The sequence below is a fragment of the Neofelis nebulosa genome, chromosome 5 (assembly GCF_028018385.1).
Source record: "Neofelis nebulosa isolate mNeoNeb1 chromosome 5, mNeoNeb1.pri, whole genome shotgun sequence".
NCBI classification, from domain to species: domain Eukaryota; kingdom Metazoa; phylum Chordata; class Mammalia; order Carnivora; family Felidae; genus Neofelis; species Neofelis nebulosa.
In genome coordinates, this window is record NC_080786.1 from 88,368,060 (window position 1) to 88,395,447 (window position 27,388).

The 27,388-nt window shown below is 37.2% G+C and overlaps 1 protein-coding gene across 2 annotated transcripts in view; it reads left to right on the plus strand.

Moving 5' to 3' along the window:
• Positions 1-27,388, plus strand: part of OSBPL11 (oxysterol binding protein like 11) — an 88,374-nt gene that overhangs the window by 53,208 nt on the left and 7,778 nt on the right. Inside the window, exons 9-11 of one of the 2 annotated variants that reach the window (XM_058731075.1) lie at positions 7,282-7,780; positions 11,052-11,238; positions 21,884-22,066. In XM_058731075.1, coding sequence (XP_058587058.1) covers positions 7,282-7,780; positions 11,052-11,238; positions 21,884-22,066 — 869 coding nt within the window. The remainder of the gene's footprint in view (positions 1-7,281; positions 7,781-11,051; positions 11,239-21,883; positions 22,067-27,388) is intronic. The other variant, XM_058731076.1, reaches the window with a different exon arrangement.

Below are 27,388 nucleotides of genomic sequence, written 5' to 3' on the forward strand. Positions count from 1 at the left end.
GACTCTTGATTTCAGCTCAAGTCATGATCCAAGGGTTGTGGGATTGAACCCCACCTTGGGCTCCATGCTGAGCATGGAGATTGCTTAAGATTCTCTCTCTCCCTCTCCCTCCGCCCCTCCCTTATGCTCTCACATGCATGCGCACCCTCTCTGTCTAAAAATAATAAAAAATAAAATAAAAAGCAAATTAGACTCAAAACCTATATATGTCAAATATTACTACTACGGGATTATGTACTTTGAATTATTACTGACACTACTTTGCATTAGTATGGGATTTCAGAATTGACTTTAGGAGCTATATTTCAAATTAAGGATTTTGATGCCATTGAAGGTAATGAAAGTATAGATTAAAAGTAACCCAGGGGCACCTGGGTGGCTCAGTAGGTTGAGCATCCAACTTCAGCTCAGGTTATGATCTTGTGGTTCAAGGGCTCAAGCCCCACATCTGGCTCACTGCTGCCACCACAGAGCGTGCTTCAGATCCTCCGTCCCCTTCTCTCTCTGCTCTCCCTCCCTCTCTCTCCCTCTCCCTCCCTCTCTCTCAAAAATAATAAACATTAAAAACAAATATTTTATTTTTAATTATTTTTTGAGAGACAGAGACAGAATGTGAGCAAGGGAGAGGCAGAGAGAGAGGGAGTCACAGAATCTGAAGTAGGCTCCAGGCTCTGAGCTGCCAGCACAGAGCCTGACGCGGGGCTTGAACTCCTGAACCGTGAGATCACAACGACCTGAGCCAAAGTCAGACACCTAACTAACTGAGCCACCCAGGGGCCCCTAAAAACAAATCTTAAAAAAAAATAAAAAATAAAAAATAACCTAAATAAGGGGCACCTGGGTGGCTCAGTCAGTTGGAGTGTCCAACTCTTGATTTTGGCTCAGGTCATGATCTCAGGGTCCTGGGATTGAGACCTGCATCAGGCTCCACACTGGGCATGGAGCCTGCTTAAGGTTTTCTCTCTTTCTCTCTTCCTCTGCCCCTCTCCCCTGCTTGCACCACTTTCTCTCTCTAAAAACAAATGGGTGCCCGGGTGGCTCATTCGGTTCAGCCACTGACTCTTGATTTTGGCTTAGGTCCAGATCTCACGGTTTGTGGGTTCAAGCCCTGCATTGAGCTCTGCGCTATCACAGTGCTGCTTAGGATTCTCTCTCTCTCTCTCTCTCTCTCTCTCTCTCTCTTCCCCTCTGTCTTCTCTCTCTGTCCCTCCCGTGTGCTCTCTCAAAAAAAAAAAAAAAAAAAAACTTAAAAAAATTTAAAAACAAAAAACAACAAAAAAAGTAACTTAAAATCTAACTTAAATAGAAAGCATTTTGCCTTTAGCATTTACTTTGAAGCATCTCAAAATCAAAACATTTTTTTCTTTACTTAGACTTGTAGTGATTACAGGAAAGTTTAAAAAGAAGTGGATTGGGGGGCGCCTGGGTGGCTCAGTCGGTTAAGCGTCCGACTTCGGCTCAGGTCACGATCTCGCGGTCCGTGAGTTTGAGCCCCGCGTCGGGCTCTGGGCTGATGGCTCAGAGCCTGGAGCCTGCTTCCGATTCTGTGTCTCCCTCTCTCTCTGCCCCTTCCCCGTTCATGCTCTGTCTCTCTCTGTCTCAAAAATAAATAAAAAACATTAAAAAAAATTTTTTTTAAAAGAAGTGGATTGAATTAAAAACCCAAGAAGCAAACATTTTAGGAATTATTAAAGAAACTCATTAACCTTTCTTCTTTCATCTAACCTTAATATTTCATCTGGGTATCTTTTCTATTCTGGAAATATTTTCATTTTAGTGCTTTAAAAAAGACTATTAGTTGTAAAATCAGTTAGAATGCATAATGAGGGGCACCTGGGTGGCTCAGACAGTTAAGTGTCTACCTTCAGCTCAGATCACGATCTCACGGTTCATGAGTTTGAGCCCCACATTGGGCTCTGTGCTGACAGTGCAGAGCCTGCTTGGGATTCTCTCTCTCCCCTCTCTGTCTCTGTCCCTCCTCTGCTTGTGCTCTCTCTCTCAAAATAAATAAACTTAAAAAAATATTTTTTAATGCATAATGATATGAAAGGTTTGTTTGGTTATTCTTGGTGTTTGCTGTCCCTTAGTAGATTTAGGTTTATAAGGTGTAAGAACAGTATAGGGGTTTATGAGGATAAGAACATTTGAAAAGAATGTGCTGTGGTAATAATCCAGATGCTAAAGCTCTCTCTAAGCATGATAACTATACATGATAACTATATATAATATTGTTTCCCCACACTTGTTCCTTGTTAATTAAAGATATAAATACACATACATAGCATTTATATATAAAATCGTTAACATTAACCAACTATGAATTACAAACATTCACATAACATTGAAAAGAATGGTATTTTTGAGCAATGTTTAAAAATGTGGTGTCTAAACTATAGTCACATCTACCACCTTCTTTCTAACAATAACATTGATAGAACAAATATTTTTTGAGCCCCCTTTATATTCAGACACTGTAGTAGGTGCTGGGACTATAGCAACATGTGGGTCCAAGTCTGCATGTTGTGAATAAGTAATAACTGTTCATTTTGTTCCTTTTTAAATAATATTATGAATTCGGTATAATTATACAGTTTACAGAAAATTTTGGAAAATAAAGGGAAAAAAAATCTCCTATGATTTTATCACTCTAACAACACAACACTAAGTTTTTAGAATCCCTTCCAATCTTTCTTCATATATGTAGTTTATTTCCAATTTTGTTACATTTCCTTTTTTCAGTTAATACTCTCTTTGTGAAATATACAAATAGTCTTTTGTGGGTATAAAGGACAGTTCAAAGGACAATAGTGAAATGAATACGTATGGACTTACGTCTCAGATAACAGGTTGTGGAATGGCCAAAACTTGGAAGCTCTCGGAGGGCCCTTCCTAATTGTAGTCCCCTACTGTTTCCTAGATGTAGCTGCTTACTTGACTTTCATATTAATCATCTCCCTATTTTTTTTTTATAGTTTTACCACCTGTAAAAGTATCCCATAACAATGTTATATAATTTAGGAAAAAATGAATAGCCAGCACAAGCTTAGCTATATGAGGGCTCTTTCCCATTCATAGGAGAGGGCTCCCAGGAGAGGATAAGGTAAACAGAGTCCCCGGCTTCAGCTTCTTATAAATTATTGAGAAATTTTAGAAGAGCCCTTTATGAAGAAATGAGAAGGCAAAGTTCTGAATAAGTCCTGTGAAATATATGGCTCACAGAGTTAAAGCATTTGGTGTGAGCCAGATACTGGACATTCAGCAGAAATGTGGGCAGAGGGAAGAATCTGCTCAGTGTTTTCCACTGCTAAGCAAGGGTCATCCACTGTGACCCACCTCCAACTCTCAGAGGTAGATTGTAGCCAGAACATGTCTTTGGGTGAAATGAATATCTTCAGCCAATCCAGACAGGAGGGCATGGAAAGGAGAGTTGGTACTTCAGCAGATGCCCACCGCAAGCCAAATACAGATGCAGATGGGACCAGTTTCCCTAGAGCATTCATTCTGTCCTCAGGTTTCAAAAGTTGGTGACAGTGGCAGCATGGAGCACGTGGATAACAGTCTTCCATATGTCTGTCTCTTGAATCACACCACTCTGATGTGGACCAGTTTGCCTGTGTCTGCTGTACAGCTTTCTTCCTGGGATGTCCTTTCATTGTCCTCCTGTGCTAGGTCTATTTCCCGTATTCCTTCTTGTTTGGTTGCCTCTCATTTTAGTGAAGCACATCTTCCTTTAACCTCAGAAAAAGGTCTGTGGGAGGCAAAGTGTGAAAATGTATGTTTGAAATGTCTTTATTTTGCCCTCATATTTGATTGCGAGTTTGTATAGAATTTCTAACTTGCAACTAATTTTCCTTTAGAATATTGCCTCCTTGCTACAGGATTCTGGTAAAAAAACTAAAGTCATTCCAGTTTGTCATCTTATGTAACTTGTTTTGTTTGTTTTTCTATCTGAAATTTAGAATCTTTCCCTTGTCCCCAGAAGTCTGAAATTTCACAGTGACATGTCTTGATATAGGAGTCTTTTTATGCATCATCTCTGGGCATTTGGTGAGCCTTTGCAGTATGACAACTCATATATTTCAGTTCTCTAAAATTTTCTTGAATTTTTTCAGTGATGACTTTGTCTTCTCCATTCCTGTTCTCTCTGAAATCTTTTTTTTTTTTTTTTTAATGTTTATTCATCTTAGAGACAGACAGAGCGTGAGTGGGGGAGGATCAGAGAGAGAGGAAGACACAGAATCCAAAGCAGGCTCCAGGCTCTGAACTGTTACCACAGAGCCCGATGCAGGGCTTGAATTCGTGAGCCGTGAGATCATGACCTGAGCCGAAGTCAGATGCTTAACCTTAAGACTGAGCCACTCAGGCGCCCTTGAAACTTCTCTTGATTTTTAATTTTTGTTACCATGTTTTAAAATTTTTGAATTTTGTTTTTCAAAAAGCATCCTTGTTTCATGTATCTGATATCTTTTCAAGTCTCTGACGATATTAATCATTATTTTTAAGGTTTCCCCCTCTCCCTTCAGAGAGGTTTCTGTTTCTTCCAAGTCTGTTTCTTTATCTTGGTCTTTGTATTCTTAGTTAGAGACTTTCTCAGAGATCTAGAATTTCTTGGATTTCTGTTCATGATTAAGTGTAGGGAAGTTAAAAACCTGATTTTAAGTTTCGAATGTATAGGTGGAGCCTATGCTTTTCAGCGTCAAGTAATCTGGATTTGCTGGGAACCTAGTGTTAGCATCATTAGATTTTTCCCTCTAGGGTTAGTGAAAGCATTCTTCTGATCTCCTGGTTGGTGGGCAGAGCAACTAGGAGTATGGAGGAGAAGAGGACTAGGTGGGAGAGGATCTCAGCATCTAACATTTAATTCATATAGGGTTCCTTCCTACCCCTTTTATCAGTATGGTATCCGTTCTCTTGGAAGCCCCTGGTGTTCCCCAAACTAGAGAATAAGCCACCTTGTTTCATTCTGGAGAGACTAAACTTCCAGACCTTGGCTGAGGTGCGGGAAGAACAGTTAACAACACTGTAGAATTGGGGAGGGTTTTTAAGGATCCAGTTGTTTTGCACATAGATTTCACTCAGTCATCATTATTTTAGCATTCCTGTTAACCCTCGGATCCAGAGGTACCTGATGCTGTCAGTTCCAGTTCTTGAACCCTCTCCGGAATCTATAAACCCCTAGCTTTCTAGTTAACAACTCCCAAAATGTTGTTGCTCTTTTCTGCTTTCCTGGTGTGTGGGTTTGTCTTTATATGAAAATATTTAATATAATTTTAATGGATTTCAGTAGAAAGTGTAGTTAAGATGTATATATTCAATCCACCATGAAATGAACCTGAAACATTGGTATCTTTTGTATTCCTGTATCGTCTTCATAACCATCTTTTTAAATGATACAGTAGTTCATCAGGTGAAAGTTCTGTATTTAAGTTCTCTAAACCACTGTTAAAAGCATAGCTTTTAATTTTGTTTTTGCATTTCTTTTTCTTGATTCATATTGTTTCCTAAGGCTAAATTTCTAGAAGAATACTTACTAGGCTAAATGGATACAAACATCTTTGGGCTCTTGAAAAATATTGCAGCATTGCTTTTTCAGTTTGTTGAACCAGTTTGTCGTGCCTCTCCAATTCTGCTCTAAAGAAAACTTATCTTTCTTACAGTTACCTGGCTTTAGGTGTCACTAGTTCCCTCCTTTTTTTTTTGTTTTTGTTTTTGTGGGGTTTTGTGGGGTTTTTGGTGAAAAAATTTAGATTTAGATTTAGCCACCTGGATTCAGTTTAGGTGATCCCAATTTTGTTGGCAACATCCATAGTCAGGAGCCAGTTGAACATATGCCTTCTTATCTCCCTAGGACCTGATCAAAACATTGACCTTGACCTCCTCAGTGTCATAGAGCTTCCTCATAGCCTTTTGATCGGGTGCTTGTTGGCCTTGACATCCACAGTGAACAAGTGTGTCGTTGTCTTCTGTTTTATTCGTGGCTGACTGGGTAGTTAGGGGGAACTTGATGATGGCATAGTGGTCAAGCTTGTTTCTCCTGGGGGCACTCTTTTGAAGATATTTGTGCTGCCTTCAGAGATATAGTGTCTTGGTCCATTGGAAGGTAAGTGACATGCGGATCTTTTTTGTTTGTGACTGTGAATACCTTTCAGCACTGCTTTCTTGGCCTTCAGAGCCTTTGCTTTGGCCCCTGCTTTGGGAGGTACAGAGCCTTCCTTCTTTACCTTTGGGAGGTACAAAGCCTTCCTTCTTTACCTTTGACACCATCTTTGTAAAAGGCAAAAGTTCCCTTCTTGGGGGATGCCTGGCTGGCTCAGTTGGTAGAGCTATGGGACTCTTGATCTCCAGGTTGTGAGTTCAAGCCCCATATTGGGTGTGAAGCCTACTTAAAAACAAAATGAAACAAAACAAACAACAACAACAAAACAAGTTCCCTTCTTAAAATTAAGTGTAAGTTAGAATTTTTGCTTGGGTCAGTGATCTTGAGTCTGTTTATTTTCAGGGAATGGCATTTATTGCCTCTTCTCATATCTCATATCTTGTTCAGTCAGCCGCAGTTTATTTTGAAAGCAGAAAAGGAAAAAAAAAAGCATGGGTAGCATTTACTTTGAGTTTTACCACCATTTCCCTGATGATACTTTTATCCAGTCTAGGAGTTTGAGGATTTTTTTTTTTTTTTTTTAATTTTTTTTTTTTTTTTCAACGTTTTTTATTTATTTTTGGGACAGAGAGAGACAGAGCATGAACGGGGGAGGGGCAGAGAGAGAGGGAGACACAGAATTGGAAACAGGCTCCAGGCTCCGAGCCATCAGCCCAGAGCCTGACGCGGGGCTCGAACTCACGGACCGCGAGATCGTGACCTGGCTGAAGTCGGACGCTTAACCGACTGCGCCACCCAGGCGCCCCAGGAGTTTGAGGATTTTTAAAAAAATTTCTTCTACCTGACCTTCTTGGTGTTTAATCTTAACTTGACTTTCATTTCCTTTTAAGTGTGCTTATTTTTTATAAATTTTTTTAAGATTTTATTTTTTTAACTAATCTCTTCACCCAACATGGGGTTCGAACTCACAGCCCCAAGATCAAGAGTCTCACGCTCTTCAGACTGAGCCAGCCAGGTGCCCCAAGCATCCTTATTTTTTAATGAGAGCAAATATTTTTGTGACTTTGTTTTTAATGCTCATCTAGAATAAAGTGTTTTCAGAAAGGTAAGAATAGTTATCTACAGATATGCACATGGATTAAAATTTCCCACTTTTGTTGATAATTTTGTTGTTGTTATTTTAGGTGGTGCTTCCTACATTTATCCTAGAGAAGCGTTCCTTGCTGGAAATGTATGCAGACTTTATGTCTCATCCAGACCTATTCATAGCCATTACTAATGGAGCCACAGCTGAGGATAGAATGATTCGTTTTGTTGAGTACTACCTTACCTCATTTCATGAAGGCCGGAAAGGAGCCATTGCTAAGAAACCGTACAATCCTATCATTGGAGAAACATTTCACTGTTCCTGGAGGATGCCAAAAAGCGAGGTTGCATCCACTGTTATCAGCAGCTCTTCTACCCAGGCAGTCACAAATCATGCTCCTCTATCAGAGGAGGCTTTGAGCCAGGCGGGACCAGACTGTTATACAGTCAGATTTGTTGCTGAGCAGGTTTCCCATCATCCTCCAGTCTCAGGATTTTATGCAGAATGTGCAGAGAGGAAGATGTGTGTAAATGCACATGTCTGGACTAAGAGCAAATTCTTAGGCATGTCGATAGGCGTAACAATGGTTGGAGAAGGTAAGTAGGAAAACTATCCTCCAATTTTTAATATCTAACTATAATCTTAAATTTGGGGGAGCTTAGATAAATACTACAATTCTGAAATGTCATGTGTACTACTTCTAATTTTTAGTTGTTCCAGAATGGTGGGGGAGGGGAGGCTCATATTTATGGACAAATATAAATTATCTTTTTAAAAATTTTCCCTGGTTTTAAATATAAAATATTCTTATTGTAGAATATATGGGAAACTGAGAAAAATATCAAGGAGAAAATAAAGTTTCTCTAAACCCTCCATCCAGAGAGGGATAAATTTAGCTAGCATTTTGTATTTTTTTAATTGTGTATATGTTCATACTTTTATTTCTCTCTTGTAAAATTGGGATTTGTTCTGTCTGTAGTTTTCTGTCCTGCTTTTTTGTACTAAATAATCATTTTCCCATGTCATTGATAATCTTTAAAACATGTTTAATGACTATAATATCCTATGAAATGAGATATTTACCATCTTATATTTAACCATTTCCTTTATTTGGGCATTGAAGGTATTTCTGTATTTCCATTATTATAAAAAGCACTAAAGAAATATATTATAGATAAATCTTTATCTACATCTTTTATATTTCCTAAGGAGGTATGCATAAGATATTTTAAAATACATTGCCAGACTTTAATTCCACTTCAGCAAAGGTTATGAAAAAATAATTTAAGGTAATACCCCAAAACCAACAACATCACAAAGTCTCCACAGAAATCATTGCAGAGTTCATGAAACTATAATGGCAGAAAAAACCCTACCATTTTAACGTTAAAGGAAAACTCTTGTTTCCTGAATAATTTGTTCAGAATGTAAACTTGCAATGTAAGCATGGTATAATTAAGCCTGTGATGCTAACATTTTGAGACTTTGTCACTGCAGCTGTGAAGAAAATACTTTATCCCCCTTTTCAGTTTTCCCCATTTTTAAAATCTTTTGTGATATGAGTCTTACCAATTTCCAAATGTTTTAAGTTAATCAAAACTTTTATAACATTAGAAAATACTCATGTTTTATTAATTAAAATGTTTGCCACCTTCAGTTATAAACTTCGTCACATTTGTTCTCAGATCTTCATGAATCAATTTATTTATTTTATAGATGAAAAAAGTCTAGAGGTGATGATACATATTCAAGGTCATAAAAGTTAAGGCCTAGCCAGGTTTAGAACGTCATCCTTTAACATTCTCTCTGAAAGGACAGTTAGTTCTTACCAGTTCATTTGGCAGAAAGAATCTGGTAATGGTGGCCTCTCCAAGAAAGGAAATACTTCAGGAAATTAGGAAAAGCATTAATATCTTGACCTTGCACTAATCATGAAGGTAGTACAAAACAGGTAATTTTTGTTATTTAAGTGCTGATTATATATTTATGGATTACCTTTTAGAAATTAAATTTCTATCAGTAACCTCAATAGAAAGTAAGTGAAATCAGGGAATGGGACACAACAATTTATTTTGCTCCTATTATGGACCATGGTTTATATTTATTTGTTGGGGGAAATTCCATTTAATGATTAAGTAAGTGAGGTTTTAGTATTCTATTAACTAGTTTATTATCATATACATTCAAAACTGTATATTGCTTCAGATTTTAAATTCTACAGTGTGTGATACTAATGCTAAATATATCCTTGGGAATCAGATCATAAACCCAGGTTATATGATGACATATTTTTAGAAAAGTAATAACATCTTTTCCATCTTAAAATGAATCAGCAGTTATTATTAAACACTTACGTATAGTATATTCAAAGATATTGTCTATATGTCTTCTGACAGTTCCCATTATATATATAATGTATTACATCCAGAACCATGCCACAGCCAGAACCAAGCCATAAATGGCTTGATAATTCTTAATTTATTGTTGCCCTTTATGAAGACTATAAAGGTAATACAAGAAAATAGTGCATATTACTTTATGTAAAGTAAACTGCTTTAGAATCTCAATTTGTCTCTTTGCTTATCCTAAAAATTAACTATATTAGAATATTTATAACTCTTGCCCTTATTTGTGAACATTAAAAACAGAGTACTTAATGAGCTTTCATTAAGAGAGAGATGCCATTAGGGGTGCCTGGGTGTCTCAGTTGGCTAAGCACCTGACTCTTGATTTCAGCTCATGGTTCGTGAGTTCGAGCCCTACATCAGAAGCCCTTGGGATTCTGAACTCTCTCCTTCTCTTCTTCTCTCAAAGTAAATAAATAAACTTAGAAAGAGAGATACCATTAGAGTTCAGACTAGTAGTACATGTTCAGTTAAGTATTTATTCTAGTGGTGACCCAGGTAAGGAGCTTGGGTTAGTAATGTAGCTCAGATATCCTTAGTGTCCCTTAATTATCTAGTATAAATTGATTATTAATTAATGTAATTTCTCTTCTTATTATATATATGTTTTTAATTTTTTTTTAATGTTTATTTTTGAGAGAGAGAGACAAAGTGCAAGCAGGAGAGGGGCAGAGAGAGAGAGGGAGACAAAGAATCTGAAGCAGGCTCCAGGCTCTGAGCTGTCAGCAGAAAGCCCAATATGGGGGTCAAACCCACAAACTGCGAGATCATGACCTGAGTCAAAGTTGGACACTTAACCGACTGAGCCACCCAGGCTCCCCTCTCTTATATTTTTTGTTAAAAAATCATCCTTAGTATGGCATTACTTAATATAAAACTAACCCCATTAGAATAGTATTTGCTTGAAAACTGTCACTTCTATATCTTATAGCCTAATACTTCAGAATTTGGCAGACAGAGTTATTATTATGACCATATTTTTATGATAGAATTAGTTTTTTTCTTCCTAATATACATAGGATGAAGAATGCTTTTTTTTCCCATTAAACTGTCTGAGACTTAAGTTCTATAACTACAGCATTAGACATTTATGTATTACTGAAAAAGTTATTAATGCTAATGATCAGACCATAACATGATGCCGTATTAACATGTTCTGAAAATCTGACCTAAGAGTCTATTAGAGGGAAATCTTGATCTATTTCCACTGTAACATTTTCTGGTTCTGTGAACACCAAAGAGATAGCAAAGTTATAATAAAAGTAACCTTGATTCACTATGACCAGGAATGTTACCAAATACAATTTTAAGTGAAGTTAGTTTAATCCAAAGTTGAATGAAAATTAACCAAAATAATGTTCATTTACTAGGTTTGAGAAAAAAATAATATGGGTATTTTATAACTGGTGTTTTTTTTTTTTTTTTTTAAAGATGTTAACCACCTTCATGTTTTCACCTTCAGGTATTCTCAGTCTATTGGAGCATGGAGAAGAGTATACATTTTCTCTACCTTGTGCATATGCCCGATCAATTTTAACTGTTCCTTGGGTAGAACTTGGTGGCAAAGTCAGTGTCAACTGTGCAAAAACTGGGTATTCAGCCAGCATCACTTTTCATACTAAGCCGTTTTATGGTGGCAAACTGCACCGGTAAGAACATTTTAATGTTACCTGGCTCTTACTGTATGAGTTTGAACTTGTATTATAACTCCTTATTCTTTTTCTGTTTTGTTTTATGTTAATGGAGTTAGAGTTTTATTTGTGTTTATTTTTTCAAGGCATTCTGGACATCCTGATCTAGTTTTAAAAATAGTGACAGATCGGGGCGCCTGGCTGGCGCAGTCGGTTAAGCGTCCGACTTCAGCCAGGTCACGATCTCGCGGTCCGTGAGTTCGAGCCCCGCGTCAGGCTCTGGGCTGATGGCTCGGAGCCTGGAGCCTGTTTCCGATTCTGTGTCTCCCTCTCTCTCTGCCCCTCCCCCGTTCATGCTCTGTCTCTCTCTGTCCCAAAAATAAATAAAAAACGTTGAAGAAAAAAAAAAAAAAACAAAAAAAACAGTGACAGATCTATCTACTTTTTAAAATTTTTTTTTAAAAGTTTGTTTCTTTTGGAGAGAGAGAGGGACAGAGCGTGAGCAGGGAAGGGGCAGAGAGAGAGAGGGAGAGGGAGACAGAGCCTGACACGGGGCTCGAACTCATGAACTGTGAGCAGATCTATCCACTCTTATAAAAATTTCCTGGTTAAGTAGCTAAGGAGAAGTAGAATAGAATTACTAACAAATGAACTTGCAGTCTGTGGCCCAATTTCTGCCTTTAAGGAGGTTCAGACTGGACCCAGGCCTCAGTGAAGGCAGTTATTGGTACAAATTAGCATGAAAATGTATCTAATCATACAAAATAGTTCAAGAAGCACAATGATGGAAGCCAGTGTTTTTAGGTACTAATACTGTGAATGGTGGCTTTGTTCTGCTTCCATCCAGGAAATGGCCAGTTCTTATATTCCCTTCTGGCCTTCTCTCAGTCTCTTCAGCACTGGTCCAGATCATCCAAATCACACGAAGACAAGTTATCTAATAGAATCTTCAAAAGGGATACTGTCTCCCATGTGGGTGATGAGTATTGAGGAGGGCACCTTTTGGGATGAACACTGGGTGTTGTATGGAAACCAATTTGCAATAAATTTCATATATTGAAAAAAAAAAAAGAAAAAAAAACAAAAGGATACTGTCTCTTTTCCTTAAGCCCTTGATATTCATTTATTTTTTTTAATGTTTATTTATTTTTGAAGGAAAGACAGAGCATGAGTGAGGTAAGAGCAGAGAGAGAGAGGGAGATACAGAATCCGAAGCGAGTTCCAGGCTCTGAGCTGTCAGCACAGAGCCTGACAAGAAACTCAAACTCACAAGCCTTGAGATTGGATGCTTAACCGACTGAGCCACCCAGGCACCCCCCTTGGTATCTATTCTAACTGTCCCTAAAGTAGGGTTAGTTTTCTCTGTCTATAAACTCTTTATCGAAAAATACATACCTTGTTGATGATTTTCACAAAGTGAAAATTTGAGCATTTTGATCTAGACATGGAACATTACCAGCATCCTAGAGATCCTCCTCATGCCCTCTTACAGTTATACACACACACACACACACACACACACACACACACACACACACACACCACTTATACCCCTTCTTCCTAGGGTAGCCACTTTCCTGACTTCTAATACCATTGATTAGTCTGGCCTGTTTTTGAAATCTATATAATAATGAAATCATACACTATGTGTTCTTTCATATTTCTCTTTTTGCTGAACATTATGCTTTTGAGATTCATCCATATGTAGCATAGTTCATTCTCCTCACTGAGGATTGTATTACATTGCATGACTGTCATAATTCACTTATTCATTCTAATGTTGATGGGCATTTGAGTAGTTTGCAATTTGGGGCCATTATAAATGGTGCTACTAGAACATTGTGTAGTGAATATATGTATGAATTTCTGTTGGATAGATACCCAAAGAAGAATTGCTGAGTCATAGGGGATGGAAGTTGAACTTGAGTAGGTGCTGCCAAACAGTTTTCTTAAGTGATTTATTACCAAAGCACACTCCCTGCAGCCATGTTTGAGACTTTCAATTGCATATAGCAATTTTACTTTTTCATTCTTAGACAACTGGTACTTAACAATTTTAGAAGTGGAAAGAAAGATTGATCGGTCCCCAGACATTGAATGGCCCTTTATAAATGTTTCAAACACTAAATATTTCAAAACACTAAAGCAGAGAATTAAAACACACACATACACACACACATTACCCAAACATAACCACTAGACATTGTCAGAATGGTCACCTCTTATCCTTAGAGAAGGTAATAATATGGTTAATACTTTGGTCTATGCACTTCTACTTAACTTCTCTCATCATAGTAATCACAGGATTCGAACCTTACAACCAGCAAGGGCTTTAGAAGTCACTAGACCAACATTTATTACGTGCATATATCCCTTTGCAACACGCCTGATAACTGATTTGTTCAGTCTGTGTTGAAACATCGTTAGTACAGAACTCACAGTGCATGAGGCAAGCAGTCCCTTCGGACTCCTCTTATTTCTATGAAGTTAGAGCCGAAATGGATATCCCTATAACATTCTTGCCTTGGTGAAAGTATTCCTCAGTGTATATGCTTGAGTAGAATGCTTAGGGGAAAACAACTGCAGTGATAAATCTTCCAAAGCCAGCACTGTTTATTGTCAGTGACACTGATACATTTCTTAGTGGCATGTCATTTTTTTCATAAGTATTATTTTCTGGATAAGGAGACATGGAGCAATTTTAATTGTCTTTTTTGCAAACTATTTTTGGTCTCTGAAACTTCATTCTGAGAGTTTATGTGTATGTGCATATGTGTGTGCATGTGCATATATGTGCATGTATACCTGTATGTGTGTTATTTGAAATCCTACAGGACTCATATTACCTGTAAAAACATTAAAAAAAATTTTTTTAATGTTTATTTTTGAGAGAGAGAGAGAGAGAGACAGAGCACAAGCAGAGGAGGGGCAAAGAGAGAGAGACACACACAGAATCTGAAGCAGGCTCCAGGCTCTGAGCTGTCAGCACAGAGCCCAATGTGGGGCTCGAACTCACGGACTGAAAGATCATGACCTGAGCCGAAGTCAGATGCTTAACCAACTGAGCCACCCAGGTGCCCCTAAAAACATTAAAAAAAAAAAAAAAAAAAAAGTTATTTATACACAAATTTATTTTCTTGATTGGTTGGTCTAATTTCCCCAACATGGCTGTAAGCTTTTTGACAGAACTATACTGTTTTGGGTCTTCCATTGCATCTGTACAGTGCTGTGTACATAGTAAGTGATCTGTAAATATTCGTGCAATTTTATTTGGAAATATGATTGAGCAGGAGTTTCTCTCTTCTTGGAGATAGAATCTAGTTCACTCTGTCAAATCATACCTATTCCCAATGATCCTTTAATACATTACTGGTTAACTTTTTAGATAGGAACTCTTAGGTCTGAGTTTTTTAGAGCTTCACTCAGTTGATATCCCCTTTCCTCCTCTAGGACAGCCCAGCAGAGGTTTGAAAATAGCTCTTGCAGGCTGTCTTCATTTTTCTCTTCTTTGAGTTTAACATCTTTATTTAACAATCATTTTCAAAGACATGAAAAACTAAGAAAGTAGTTTTGGTGTTAGTATAGTCTACTCAATGCCAGATAGTTGATAGTAACTGAAATGAAAATACTAGAGACCCAGGTAGGAGTAAATCAGTAGATATTTTAACATTAGTACCAGATGCTAGGGCAGTGGGGATCAGTCTGTCAGGAGATACTGAGGCTTATAAACACCAACATACACAGAAAGTTGTATTGGAATTTGGATCTAAACTATAAAATTGAACCCGGGTCATAATTTTTTTTACTTTCAATTAAGTATGTTTATTTATATTCCTGTTCAATCCTTGCCTTTTGAATATATCTTTTAACTTTGATATAAGAATACAGTATATTATTTTGCTGGCAAATCTGATCCTTATTTTGAAGGCAGTGGGGGAGTCAATTAAAATTTTAAGCATGGAAGTAGTAAATAAGCATGTTATTTAATTATTTTTATCTTTTATTTTGAAATCATTTCAAACCTACAGAAGAGTTGTACAAACTCTCATGTATCCTTGACCTAGTTGCTAGCATTTTGCCTCATTAGCTTTATCAAAGTCTTTTTCTCTTCTTCTTATTATTCCTGAAACATTTGAGAGTTAAACATCTTCTTCTTATTATTCCTGAAACATTTGAGAGTTAAACATCTGTGTTAAAGGTATGTTAGTCTGAATTTCCTAAGAACAAGGAAATTCTCTCCTACACTCACAGAACAGTTGTCAAATTCAAGAAATACAATACTGTTATCTGATATATAGTCCGTATTAAATTTTGTTAATTTTCCAAATAATCAGCAATATTTTTTCTCCTGAAAAATCTTGCATTCATGTCAATGTTACATCCCTTTAGTCTTCTGGAATATTTCCTTAGCTTTTCTTTGTCTCTTACGACATTTTTTTGTAGACTACAGGGCAATTTTATAGAATGCCTGATGATTCGTTTTTGTTTTGTTTGTTTTAGGTTCAGGTTACATATTTTTGACGAGAATACATTATAAGTAATTTTGTTTCTGGAAGTGATATATTTTAAGTATTTATTTTTTAAAACACCTGTCTGGTGGCAGATGAAGAATGAACTGGAGGGTAAAGGGAATGAAGAGAGAGTAGAAGAAAGGAAGCCAGACAGACATGCAGAGGTGACCCTTCAAGGAGTAACTAACAGGATGTAGAGGATCAGGGGCATCTAAGATAGCTTTGGATGACATCCTAGTTATTTACTACCAGTTAATGAACTTCTCTAAAACGTAAGTGCTTAAAACAGCAATTTATTATCTTTCACAGTTCTGTGGACTGACTAGGTTCAGCTGGGTGATTCTCTCATTGTGTTTTTCATGTTGTTACAGTTGGATATTGGTTGAGGCTTCAGCCATCTAAGGGCTTGACCTAGCTAGATATCCAAGGTAGCTCACTCAAGTGGGAGGCAGCAGATCTGGCTGTTGACCAGGATCACAGCTGAGGCTGTCATTCAGAGGACCCTCATGTGGCCTTTCTGTGTGACTGGGGCTTCTTCCACCTTGGCAGCTGGATTCCTAGAGGAAGCATCTAATTGCATTTTAAAAGACTTACTGGCTTTTGATACCTGGTTTTCATATTTTGACTTCTTGAAGACCCCTAAAAATTTCAAATAGATATCCTCACTTTTGTTAATGGTCAGTCATCATATTTACTCTTTTGCTTGTTTCAATCTCTTACTTAAATTGGCTTCTTTTCCCCCTTCATATTCTGTACCTATCTACAATGCCACATTCATTTGATTTTTCTGTCACTTGGAAGTACTACCCTTTTCTCTAACAGTCTCTTTCTCTCCTTTGCATGCATATATACATTCTGTCCATAATTCTTGAGGGATACTTTTAGCTGACTCTGAAGTTTCCTAATTTTTTCCATTCTGATCTCTCTCAAGACTGGTGGTTTCACCTAATTTCTCATTTAAAAGATTCCTATTAGAAACATATCTCTCTACTGTTGATACAATATTATAATGAAGGCTTTCTTTCATGCCTTCCTCCTTAGACAGCCTAGTTTTTTACTGCTATCTGCTATCAGAGCAGACACATTATCTGCTGTCTGCATTTGATATAAATATATTATCTTCCACTTGTCTTCCCTTACTCCCTCATTTTCCACAACTCTCTCCAATGCAGCCAAGTGAGCCTACTTAACTATTCTGCATGCCCATGTCCTCTCCTAATCAGATTTTCCACACTCACTTTAAGATGATGATGATCATATAAATCATCCTAAAGCTAAGTCAGAATTATCAATATAGATAAATAGACATAGCATTCTATCTATCTATCTATCTATCTATCTATCTAGTGGTATGATATTAAGATGACATGAACTGTCTGCTAAGTGACATACTTTTCTGCATGCAGGAGATACAGAATAGAAAGAAAGACCATCTCTGCCTTCAAGAAGCTTTCAGTGTAGTATTAGAATCCAGCACCCTATCTTTGGAAACCATTTGTAAAGCTTTTAGGGAAAATGTCATATATAATAGACAGTTAAAAACAGTCTATTATTATAATAATCATAGCATTGGAAAGGAGATTAGATAATTACTATACCTGAAAATAAAAAATTTTTTATAGTTTACTTATTTATTTTGAGGGAGAGAGAGAATCCCAGGTAGGCCCTGTGCTGACAGCAGGGATGTGGGGCTCAATCCCATGAACCATGAGATCACGACCAGAGGCGAAATCAAGAGTCAGATGCTTAACTGACTGAGCCACCCAGGCACCCCTGAAAATAAAATTTGATTCTGACTCATATGTTGAAGTAAAAAAAAGAAACATGATGTTCAACATATATCTCATTGTCTGATAAAGGAAGCCTATCACTTTTTCGAGAAAAGACAAACTATTTTCCTGGTATTAAATTTTAAAGGGATGTGTTGCAGGTATCCTTATATAGTGGCATTTAGAAACATAATAGTGTCTTCTTCAGTAGTTCTGCATAAAATGTAATTATCCTTCAGGTAAGCATTTCAGATATATATCAATAAAACCCAAAGCTAAAGTCTTAACTTTCAATCAATAAAAACTTTTTTTTTTTTTGGGGCGCCTGGGTGGCGCAGTCGGTTAAGCGTCCGACTTCAGCCAGGTCACGATCTCGCGGTCCGTGAGTTCGAGCCCCGCGTCAGGCTCTGGGCTGATGGCTCGGAGCCTGGAGCCTGTTTCCGATTCTGTGTCTCCCTCTCTCTCTGCCCCTCCCCCGTTCATGCTCTGTCTCTCTCTCTGTCCCAAAAATAAATTAAAAAAAAAAAAACAAAAAAAAAAACTTTTTTTTTTTTTAAGATTTTTTGTTTGTTTGTTTTTAAGTAATCTTTATACCCAATATGGGGCTCAAATTCACAATCCTGAGATCAAGAGTTGCATGCTCCACCAACTGAGCTAGCCTGGCACCCCCAGTCAATAAAAACTTTGTATATGAAGCCAAGTTAATATATTCAATGATTTTCTGGTATTCCAAGTAGCTGTAGAGCTAGAGTCTAGACCACATAAAAGGCTAACTTGATATCACGTTTTTAGAAAGTGAGAGAACAAATGCCTTATCAGTTATCAATCATCCTCACTTTAGAGATGAATAGGATAATAACTTAAGATGTAGCTTTTTGCTTAGTATCTTAAGGACCATATTCAATGTTACTGGTTGATACAAGATCTAGATCTACATGCTTTATATATTTAGATAGTCATTTACTTATTGTCTGTAATTGCTTTCATGCAACAGTGACAGAGTTAAGCAGTTGTGACAGAGACAGTCTGACCTGCAAATCCTGATAATTTATTTCCCAGTCCTTTACAGAAGAAGTTTGCCAACCCTGCATTAGGCCGTTATGAAGAATTATAAGCAGAATGAGGCAAGGCCCTTCTTCCTCCTTGTGTTGCTTTTGCATATTTCTCATGCAAAGGAATGGAAATGGCTCACCTCTCGTATGTGTAATTCTTGTTCCCTGCCCCAGTTCTCTTCGTGCCGCTCTTACCATGTAGCTGCACTAACTGACAACACCCCAGCATGAACAGGGACCTAGGGTTTGCTATTTGTTGAATGGAAAGGCATGTGAGGGAGATCATGATAACTTGAGAGATTGTGCTATGGTAGTTAAAGATCAAGTGAGGACCAGATTATGGTCCCTTAATTCTCAGAACATAGTTCTGAGGGTGTTTGGGTGGTTTAGTCTGTTAATGATCTTGTGGTTTGTGAGTTCAGGCCCCGTGTTGGGTTCTGCACTGACAGTGACAGTGTTGGGAGTGACAGCCTCTCTCCTTCCTCTCTGCCCCTCCCTCACTTGCTCTCCCGCCCCCTTCAAAATAAACAAATTAAAAAAAAATCTATCTATCTATCTATCTCATTCTGGGTATGTATGGATGGAAAAGAGAAGAGATAAGTGTTCTGTGTCATCTCCTCAAATCCTGTTTGGTTGGAAACAAATTTCCAAAGAAGGGAACAATGTTGGCAAGTGGGATCAGAGAGGAAACATGGACATCACAAGAAATATTCAGTCAGGCAAGAAGCCCTTAGCAGTAGAATTATTTAAATTTATATACGGTTAAACCTTGGATTGCGAGTAACTTGTTCTGTGAGTGTTCTGCAAGCGAGCAAACATTTCTAATAAATTTTAACTTGATAAATGAGTGATGTCTTGCAATACGAGTGGTACGTGATGCCGAATGTCACATGATCACAACTGAGCCAATGGTTCTTTCTTGCTTGCTGTGGAATTGTGGTGATCGTCTCCCATGTTCAGGTGCTTGGTCTCAGGCTGTAGTGTTTGGCAGAAATCAGTGATTTTCAGAATGTTGGAAGGTGCCCACAACTGGCATTAGTGTATTTTTTGTCACTTCAAACCACCTATGGACAGTCCTTTGCTTTTCCATACAAGAGTAAGCTTAGGAATGCTTTGCTTCATTCTAGGTCAGGCTGCCTGCAGATATAGACCCTTTCCTCTGCTGCCTTATTGCCAGTTGGATTAAATACAATATGTGGCAAGAGTTTATTAATACTATACTGTAGTCAACATCCATGCAAGCATATACAATGGCCCTGATGCAGAAAAAGATTCCATTGAGCCAATACATAACAGTGATTCCATTAGTGATAGTGAAAGTCCTGCACAATAACCCTCCTCTCTCTTATCTCCCTCACACAAGCCATGAAGGTTTTTAAAGATAAGTACAGGTTAATGTGTTTATTTTTCTTTATATTTTGTATTTTCTTAATTATTTTGTGTTCTATTACAGTATTGTAATCACTTTTGTATGAATATTTTTGGGTTGTGGAACAAATCATCTGAGTTTCCATTATTTCTTACGGGGAAATTCGCTTTGATATACAAGTGCTTTGGATTATAAGCATGTTTCCAGAACGAATTATGCTCGCAAGCCAAGGTTTTACTATACTTTGAAATATAACTGAGTTCCCACCTCTATTGTAATCAGGCACACTTGTAGTCATGGTGTTCTTTGTATCTAGTGAGCTAGAGTTATGCCTAACTTTTGATTTTGGATATTTGGTTTGCTGTTGGTTTCCAAACCTCTCTTACCTTAATCTCCAAAATCTGGTTCATTGATCATTTGCTTTTTGGCCCCTATATCTCTGCCTTGAGTTCTGAGTTTGCAGACCTTTAATTAACTTAGCCTGTTTGAAAGCTATGGGCGCCCTAAATTCTGCTGTGTCTTTCTGGTTCTTAGGTTCTTGGCTTATACCTGACAACTGCTACTTAGGGTTCCTGTAGCCTGAACCTCTGGGCTTTGGTCCTGTGGATTGCTTTTGAATCCAGATAAACCGCAATCACTGATGCACTGATTAGACCCTAACACTTGCCCACTGTTCTCTAAGTTCTGAACCTCTATCTTATCTGACCCTGTTGTTTCTTGTGTCCTACAGTGAACACAAAACACTTCATTAAAAATAATTAGACCTGTTTATTCCGATCTTCATTTGAACTGCATCCTGTCTGTTGATACACTGGCCAGATAACTCTTCATTAAACTTTCAACAGTAGTGTTTGAGTTCTCTCTGAGTTCTGTGTCAATGATGATAATTTTTATATACTGGTACTCTTTTAATTTTTCTATTTTGGCAAGAGAATATTAAAATTTTTAATTTATTTTTTCTATTTTTCAACCTCTTATTGGTTTAGCTGGTTTCTATATTTAATTTAAAGTTAGGCTTATGTGATTTTATACAAAATCAACATACCCAGAAATTCAAATATAGGGACCTCAAACTTTTTTTTTTAATGTGTATTTATTTTTTTGAGAGAGCGAGGGAGACACAGAATCCCTCTCTCATGTTTTTGAGAGAGACAGAGTGTGAGTGGGCAGTGAGAGAGAGAGACACACACACACAGAATCTGAAGCAGGCTCCAGGCTCTGAGCTGTCAGCACAGAGGCCGACATGGGGCTCGAACTCACGAGCCATGAGATCATGACCTGAGCCAAAGTTGGACGCTTAACCAACTGAGCCACCCAGGCGCCCCTAAACTTTTAAGTAAATAAGACTAGTAAATAGGACTAAAATTTAAGTAAACAAGACTAGTTTTTAAAAAACATTTCAATTGTAATGTTGTGACATCTTAAAACCATAATAAAAATGTTAATATTTTTTATATTTCTGTTTAGTTTTAATATTATAATAGTTTTGTTTGTAGCAAACATTTAAAGATCACACCTTGTGATCATTCATGGTAACTTAGTCTCTGGTTTGATTCCCAGTATTCTTTCTGAACATTAAAGTTGAGAGGCACCTGGGTGGCTCAGTTGGTTAAGCATCAGACTCTTGGTATGGGCTCAGGTCATGATCTTACATTTCTTGCTGACAGCCTGGGAGCCTGCTTGCGATTCTCTCCCTCCCTCTCTCTCTGCCCTTCCCCCACTCACACTGTCTCTCTCAAAGTAAATAAACTTAGAAAAAAAGATTAAAGTTGATATTATTTGAAAAAATTACCTAGTAAGCTCTCATGGGATTTACAGAGTCTGACTTTGGCACTGACAAACTGAAGTGAACTGTATACCCAATTTAAACAATTCAGAAGGTACGTTTATAGGTTTCAGAGTTCTAAGAATAAGCCCAGTTTCACTTATTAGAGCATATCTTTATTTTTTACCTGCTTCTAGGGTTACAGGTGAAGTAAAGCACAACATCACCAATACTGTGGTATGCAGAGTGCAAGGCGAATGGAATAGTGTTCTTGAGTTCACTTATAGCAATGGAGAGACAAAGTATGTGGATTTAACTAAGTTGGCAGTAACAAGGAAAAGAGTAAGACCTCTGGAGAAGCAAGATCCATTTGAATCCAGGTATGTTATCCTTACATCCATACAAGAAAGAGTCAGAAGCTCTGGATCTTAATCGAAGCCTTTTCACTAATTTGCAACCTTAGGCAGGTCACTTCACCAGTTTGCATTTGTAAGCTGGGAAAAAATATTACAATATTTAATAGTCAAAAGATTACTATCCTTATCATAAAAACGTTTACAAATTATTAACAAGAAAATAAGTACCCCATTAGAAAAATGGACAAAGGACATAAAGAGGCAGTTCACAAAAGGAGAAAAAAAAATGCTCACTAAGAAAATGAAAAATAGTGGTTGCTTCTGGAGAGGAGTACTGGGATGTAGGATAGGAAAGAGACTTAATCTTTCATAGAATCCCCTTTTGAACTATTTAAATTTTATATCCTGTGGAAGTATTGTTGTATCAATTTAAAAAAGAAAAAGTGAAATACAAGGAAGCATTAAACATCTTAAGTTCAGATCATGTAAGTAGAACTAAACTATTTATTACTATATACATAAAGGAATTAAATACCCATTAACCAAAGACTCAGATTGCATTTAGAAGTAAAAAAGTAATGATTGGGGAAAATTTTTCTTTTGGAGTTTACCCTAAAGGAGAAGTTGTTTCTATTTTATTTTAATTCCAGTATAGTTAACATACATTGTGAAATTAGTTTTAGGTGTACAATATAGTGATTCAAAAGGAGAGGTTCTTAAGGTTTGGTCTATGGACCCCCTACGGTCCTTGAGATTTTTTAACAAGGTTTATAAGTTCAATTTTATTTTCATAATAATGCCACGATGCTATTTGCCCTTTCATTCTGTTGGCACTTGCACTGATGGTGCATCAGAAGTTGTGGGTAGCACTGCTGGGCCTTAGAGTAATCAAGGCAGTGACACAAAACTGTACACAGTCATTGTGTTCTTCACTGCCCATGTACTTGCATTTTTTTTAAGATGCCAGGGTTTTTAAAAAAAAAAAGTCCTTGAAAAAGCAGTATAGATTGTTGGTTTCATTAAATCTGTATCATTGAGGACCCATCTTTTTACTATTCTACATGACAGATTGGGAGTATGCATAAAGCACTGCTGGTAGATATTGAAGTACGGTAGTTATCCGGAGGAAAAGCACGTGTGCAGTTGTTTGAGTTATAAGCTGAATTAATTTCTGTTTTCATAAAACACCATTTCTACTTAAATGAATGGCAAACCATGACTATTCTAATTTCAGTATTGGGCAGACATTTTTCTTATAAATAGATGATCTGAACATGACACTTCAAGGAAAACAATTGGCAGTATTTTTGGCTAATAATAAAATTTAAATGGAAACGACGTATGGATTAAAGACCTAAATATGAGACCTGAAACCATAAAAGTCCTAGAAGAGAGCACAGGCAGTAATCTCTCTGACATCATCCATAGCAACATTTTCATAGATATGTCTCCTGAGGCAAGGGAAATAAAAGCAAAAATAAACTATTGGGACTACATCCAAGTGAAAAGTTTCTGCACAGCAAAGGAAACAATCAACAAAAATGAAAGGCAGCCTACTGAATGGTAGAAGAAATTTGCAAATGACATATCCAATAAAGAGTTAGTATCTAAAATATATAAAGGACCGATACAACAAGTGTTGGCGAGGATGTGGAAAAAAAGGAACCGTTGTACACGGTTGGTGGGAATGCAAACTGGTGCAGCCACTATGGAAAACAGTATGGAGTTTTCTCAGAAAATTAAAAATAGAACTACCCTATGATCCAGTAATCGCACTATGGGGTATTTACCCCCAAAATACAGAAACACTAATTCAAAGGGGTACATGCTTCCCTATGTTTATAGCAGTATTATTTACAATAGCCAAACTATGGAAGCAGCCCAAGTGTCCATCAATAGATGAATGGATAAAGAAGATTTGGTTATGTGTATGCAATGGAATATTATTCAGCCATAAAAAAGAATGAAATCTTACCATTTGCAATGACATGGATGGAGCTGCAGAGTAGAATGCTAAGCAAAGTAAGTTAGTCAGAGAAAGACAAATACCATATGATTTCACTCGTGTGTGGAATTTAAGAAACAAATGAGCAAAGGGAAAACAAGACAAACCAAGAAACGGACTCTTAGCTATAGAGCACAAACTGATGGTTACCAGAAGGGAGGAAGGGGACAGGGTTGGAAAAATAGAAGATGGGGATTAAAAAGTACACTTATCATTATGAAAAAATAAATAAAATGAAAAAATAAAATAATAAAAAGGTATAGGTGGGAGACAGTGGAAGATAGGTAGATAGATAGACAAGAAGGTAGGTAGATAGGAAGAAGCAACCTAAGTGTCCATCAACAGATGAATGGATAAAGAAGTTGTAGTATATACGGGCACCTGGCTGGCTGAGTTGTAAGAAAATGCAACTCTTGATGTCAGGGTTGTAAGTTTGAGCCCCATGTTGAGTGTAGAGATTACTAAAAAAATATTTTTAAAAAACTTAAAAAAGAAGTTACAGTATATATATACAGTGGAATTTTATTCAACCATAAAAAAGAAGGAAATCCTGCCATTTGTGACAACATGGATGGACCTTGAAGGTATCATCCTAAGTGAAATAAGTCAAAAAGACAGATACTGTATGATCTCACTTATATGTGCAATCTAGGGGCGCCTGGGTGGCTCAGTTGATTAAGCATCTGGCTCTTGGTTTCAGGTCAGGTCATGATCTCACAGTTCATGGGTTCAAGCCCCACATCAGGCTCTGCACTGTCAGTGGGGAGCCTGTTTGGAATTCTCTCTCTCTTCCTCTCTTTTTGCCCCTCCCTGCTCACTCTCTCTGTCTCTCAAAATAAATAAATAAACTTCAAAAAATAAAATACTTTCTTTTCAACTATGTATCAGTGTGAGGCCAGGTTTTCTTTATATACTTTAACTAAAACAACATATCACAACAGACTGAATGTAGAAACAGCTATAAGAATCCAGCTATATTAAAGCAGATTTTTTTAAATGTTTATTTATTTATTTTGAGGGGGGAGGGGCAAAGAGAGGGACAGAGAATCCCAAGTAGGCTCCACTCTTCTCAACACTGAGCCTGACACGGGGGGCCCAGTCTCATGAAATGTGAGATCATGACCTGAGCTAAAAGCAAGAGTTGGACGCCTAACCTACTGAGCCACCCAGCACCCCTAAAGCAGATGTTTAAGAGATACTCCTGGATTCTCTTTGCTAAAATTTTATTAAGGATTTTTTTATATCTACATTCATGGGGGATATTGGTTGGTCTGTTGTTTTCTTTAGGGAAAGGTTTTTAACTACAAATTCAATACCTTTATATTGATATTGAGGTTGTCTTGAGTGAACTTTGGCAGTTTGTGTATCTTTCAAGAAATTGATTCATTTAATCTAATTTGTCGAATTTATTGGCATATAAGTTATATTCCCTTAGTTTTCTTTTAATGTGTGTAGGATCTGTAGTGATGTCCCTACTTTAATTCTTCATGTTGGTAATATTTTCTTTTCCTAATCAATGTGATTAATGATTTATTAATTTTACTCAGAGAACTAGTGTTTGGTTTCATTGGTTTTTGTCTGTATTTCTATTTTCTTCATTGATTTCTGCTCTTTTTTATTTCCTCTTTTCTGCTTACTTGGTGCATCATTTGCTCTTCCTTTTTCTCGTTTCTTAAAAGGGAAGCTTGGGTCAGGGATCAGCACACTTCTATAAAAGGCCAGAGAATAAATATTTTAGGCCTAATGGGCCAGATAGTCTCTACCACAACTACTCAACTCTACCACTGTAGCATGAAAGCAGCCACAAACAGTGAAAGGATAGATAGATATCCCTATGTTACAATAAAAATCTATTCACAAAAATGGGCAACCAGCCATAGTTGTCTGACCCCTGATTAGGCCATTGTTTTTCCTTTTCCCCTAATATATATATTTAATATATTTCTAAGTCTGCTTTGTCTATATCTCACAACTTTTGAATTCTTGATATATATTTTCTAATTTCCCTTGTGACTCATGAAGTTATTTAATTTTTTTTTTTTAATGTTGGTTTTTGAGAGAGAGAGAGGAACACAAAGTGTGAGCAGGGGAGGAGCAGAGAGGGAGACACAGAAAGAATCCAAAGCAGGCTCCAGGCTCTGAGCTGTCAGCACAGAGCCCGATGAGGGGCTTGAACCCACAAACCATGAGATCATGATCTGAGCTGAGGTAGGACACTTAACCGAGCTACCCAGGTGCCCCTCATGAAGTTATTTAGTAAAACATTATTTAATTTCCAAATATTTATAAAATTTCCAGCTATCTTCCCATTATTCATTTTTAATTTAGCTTAATTTTGGCCAAAGGGTGTACTTTGTATGGTTTCAGTCCTTCAAGTTTTTTGAGATTTATGACCCTGAATACATTCTGTCTTGGTAAATATTTCATGTGCACTTAGCAAGAATGTATATTCTTTTGATGTTAGGTGACAGTAATCTGTAAATATCAATTAGCTCAAGTAGGTTGATAGTATTTTTCTAGCATTCTGTGTGATTACTAATTTTCTGTGTACTTGTTCAGTTGAGATTAGTAACTGAGATCAGTTATTGAAACTACCAATTATAATTGAATATTTCTTTTTGTAGTTCTGTAAGTCTTTACTTCATGTTATTTGAAGCTTTGTATTAGGGGCATACACATTTGGGATTGTATGTCTCTTGATGTACTAACCCTTGATCATTATGAAATAATCATCTTTATCTGTGGTCATAGTTCTTGCTTTGAATTCTACTTTAATACTAAAAGTGCCACTTTAAATAAACTTTATCAAGGGGCACCTGGGTGGCTCAATCTCTGAAGCTTCCGACTCTTGATTTCAGCTTAGGTCATGATCTCACGGTTTGTGAGTTCGAGCCCTGCATCTGGCTCTGCACTGACAGTGCAGAGCCTGCTTGGGATACTCTCTCTGCCTCTCTCCCTGCCCCTCCCCTGCACATGCTCACTCTCTCTCTCTCTCTCTCTCTCTCAAAATAAATAAATTTTAAAACAACTTTATCAAGATGTATTTTACATATTATAAAATCCACCTATTTCAAGTGTATAAATTCAGTTATTTTTAGCATCTTTCCTGAATGGTGCAGTCATTGCCATAAATCAGTTTCACAATCTTCATCCTCCCATGAGATCACTCATGCCCACTTACAGTTAATGTCCATTCATATCCCTAGTCTCAGGGAACCTACTTTCTGTCTCTATAAATTTGCCTTTTCTGGACACTTCAGATGAATGGAATCATACAATATGTGATACCTTGTGCTTGGCTTCTTTCATTTAGCATAATGTTTTCAAGGTTCATCCATGAT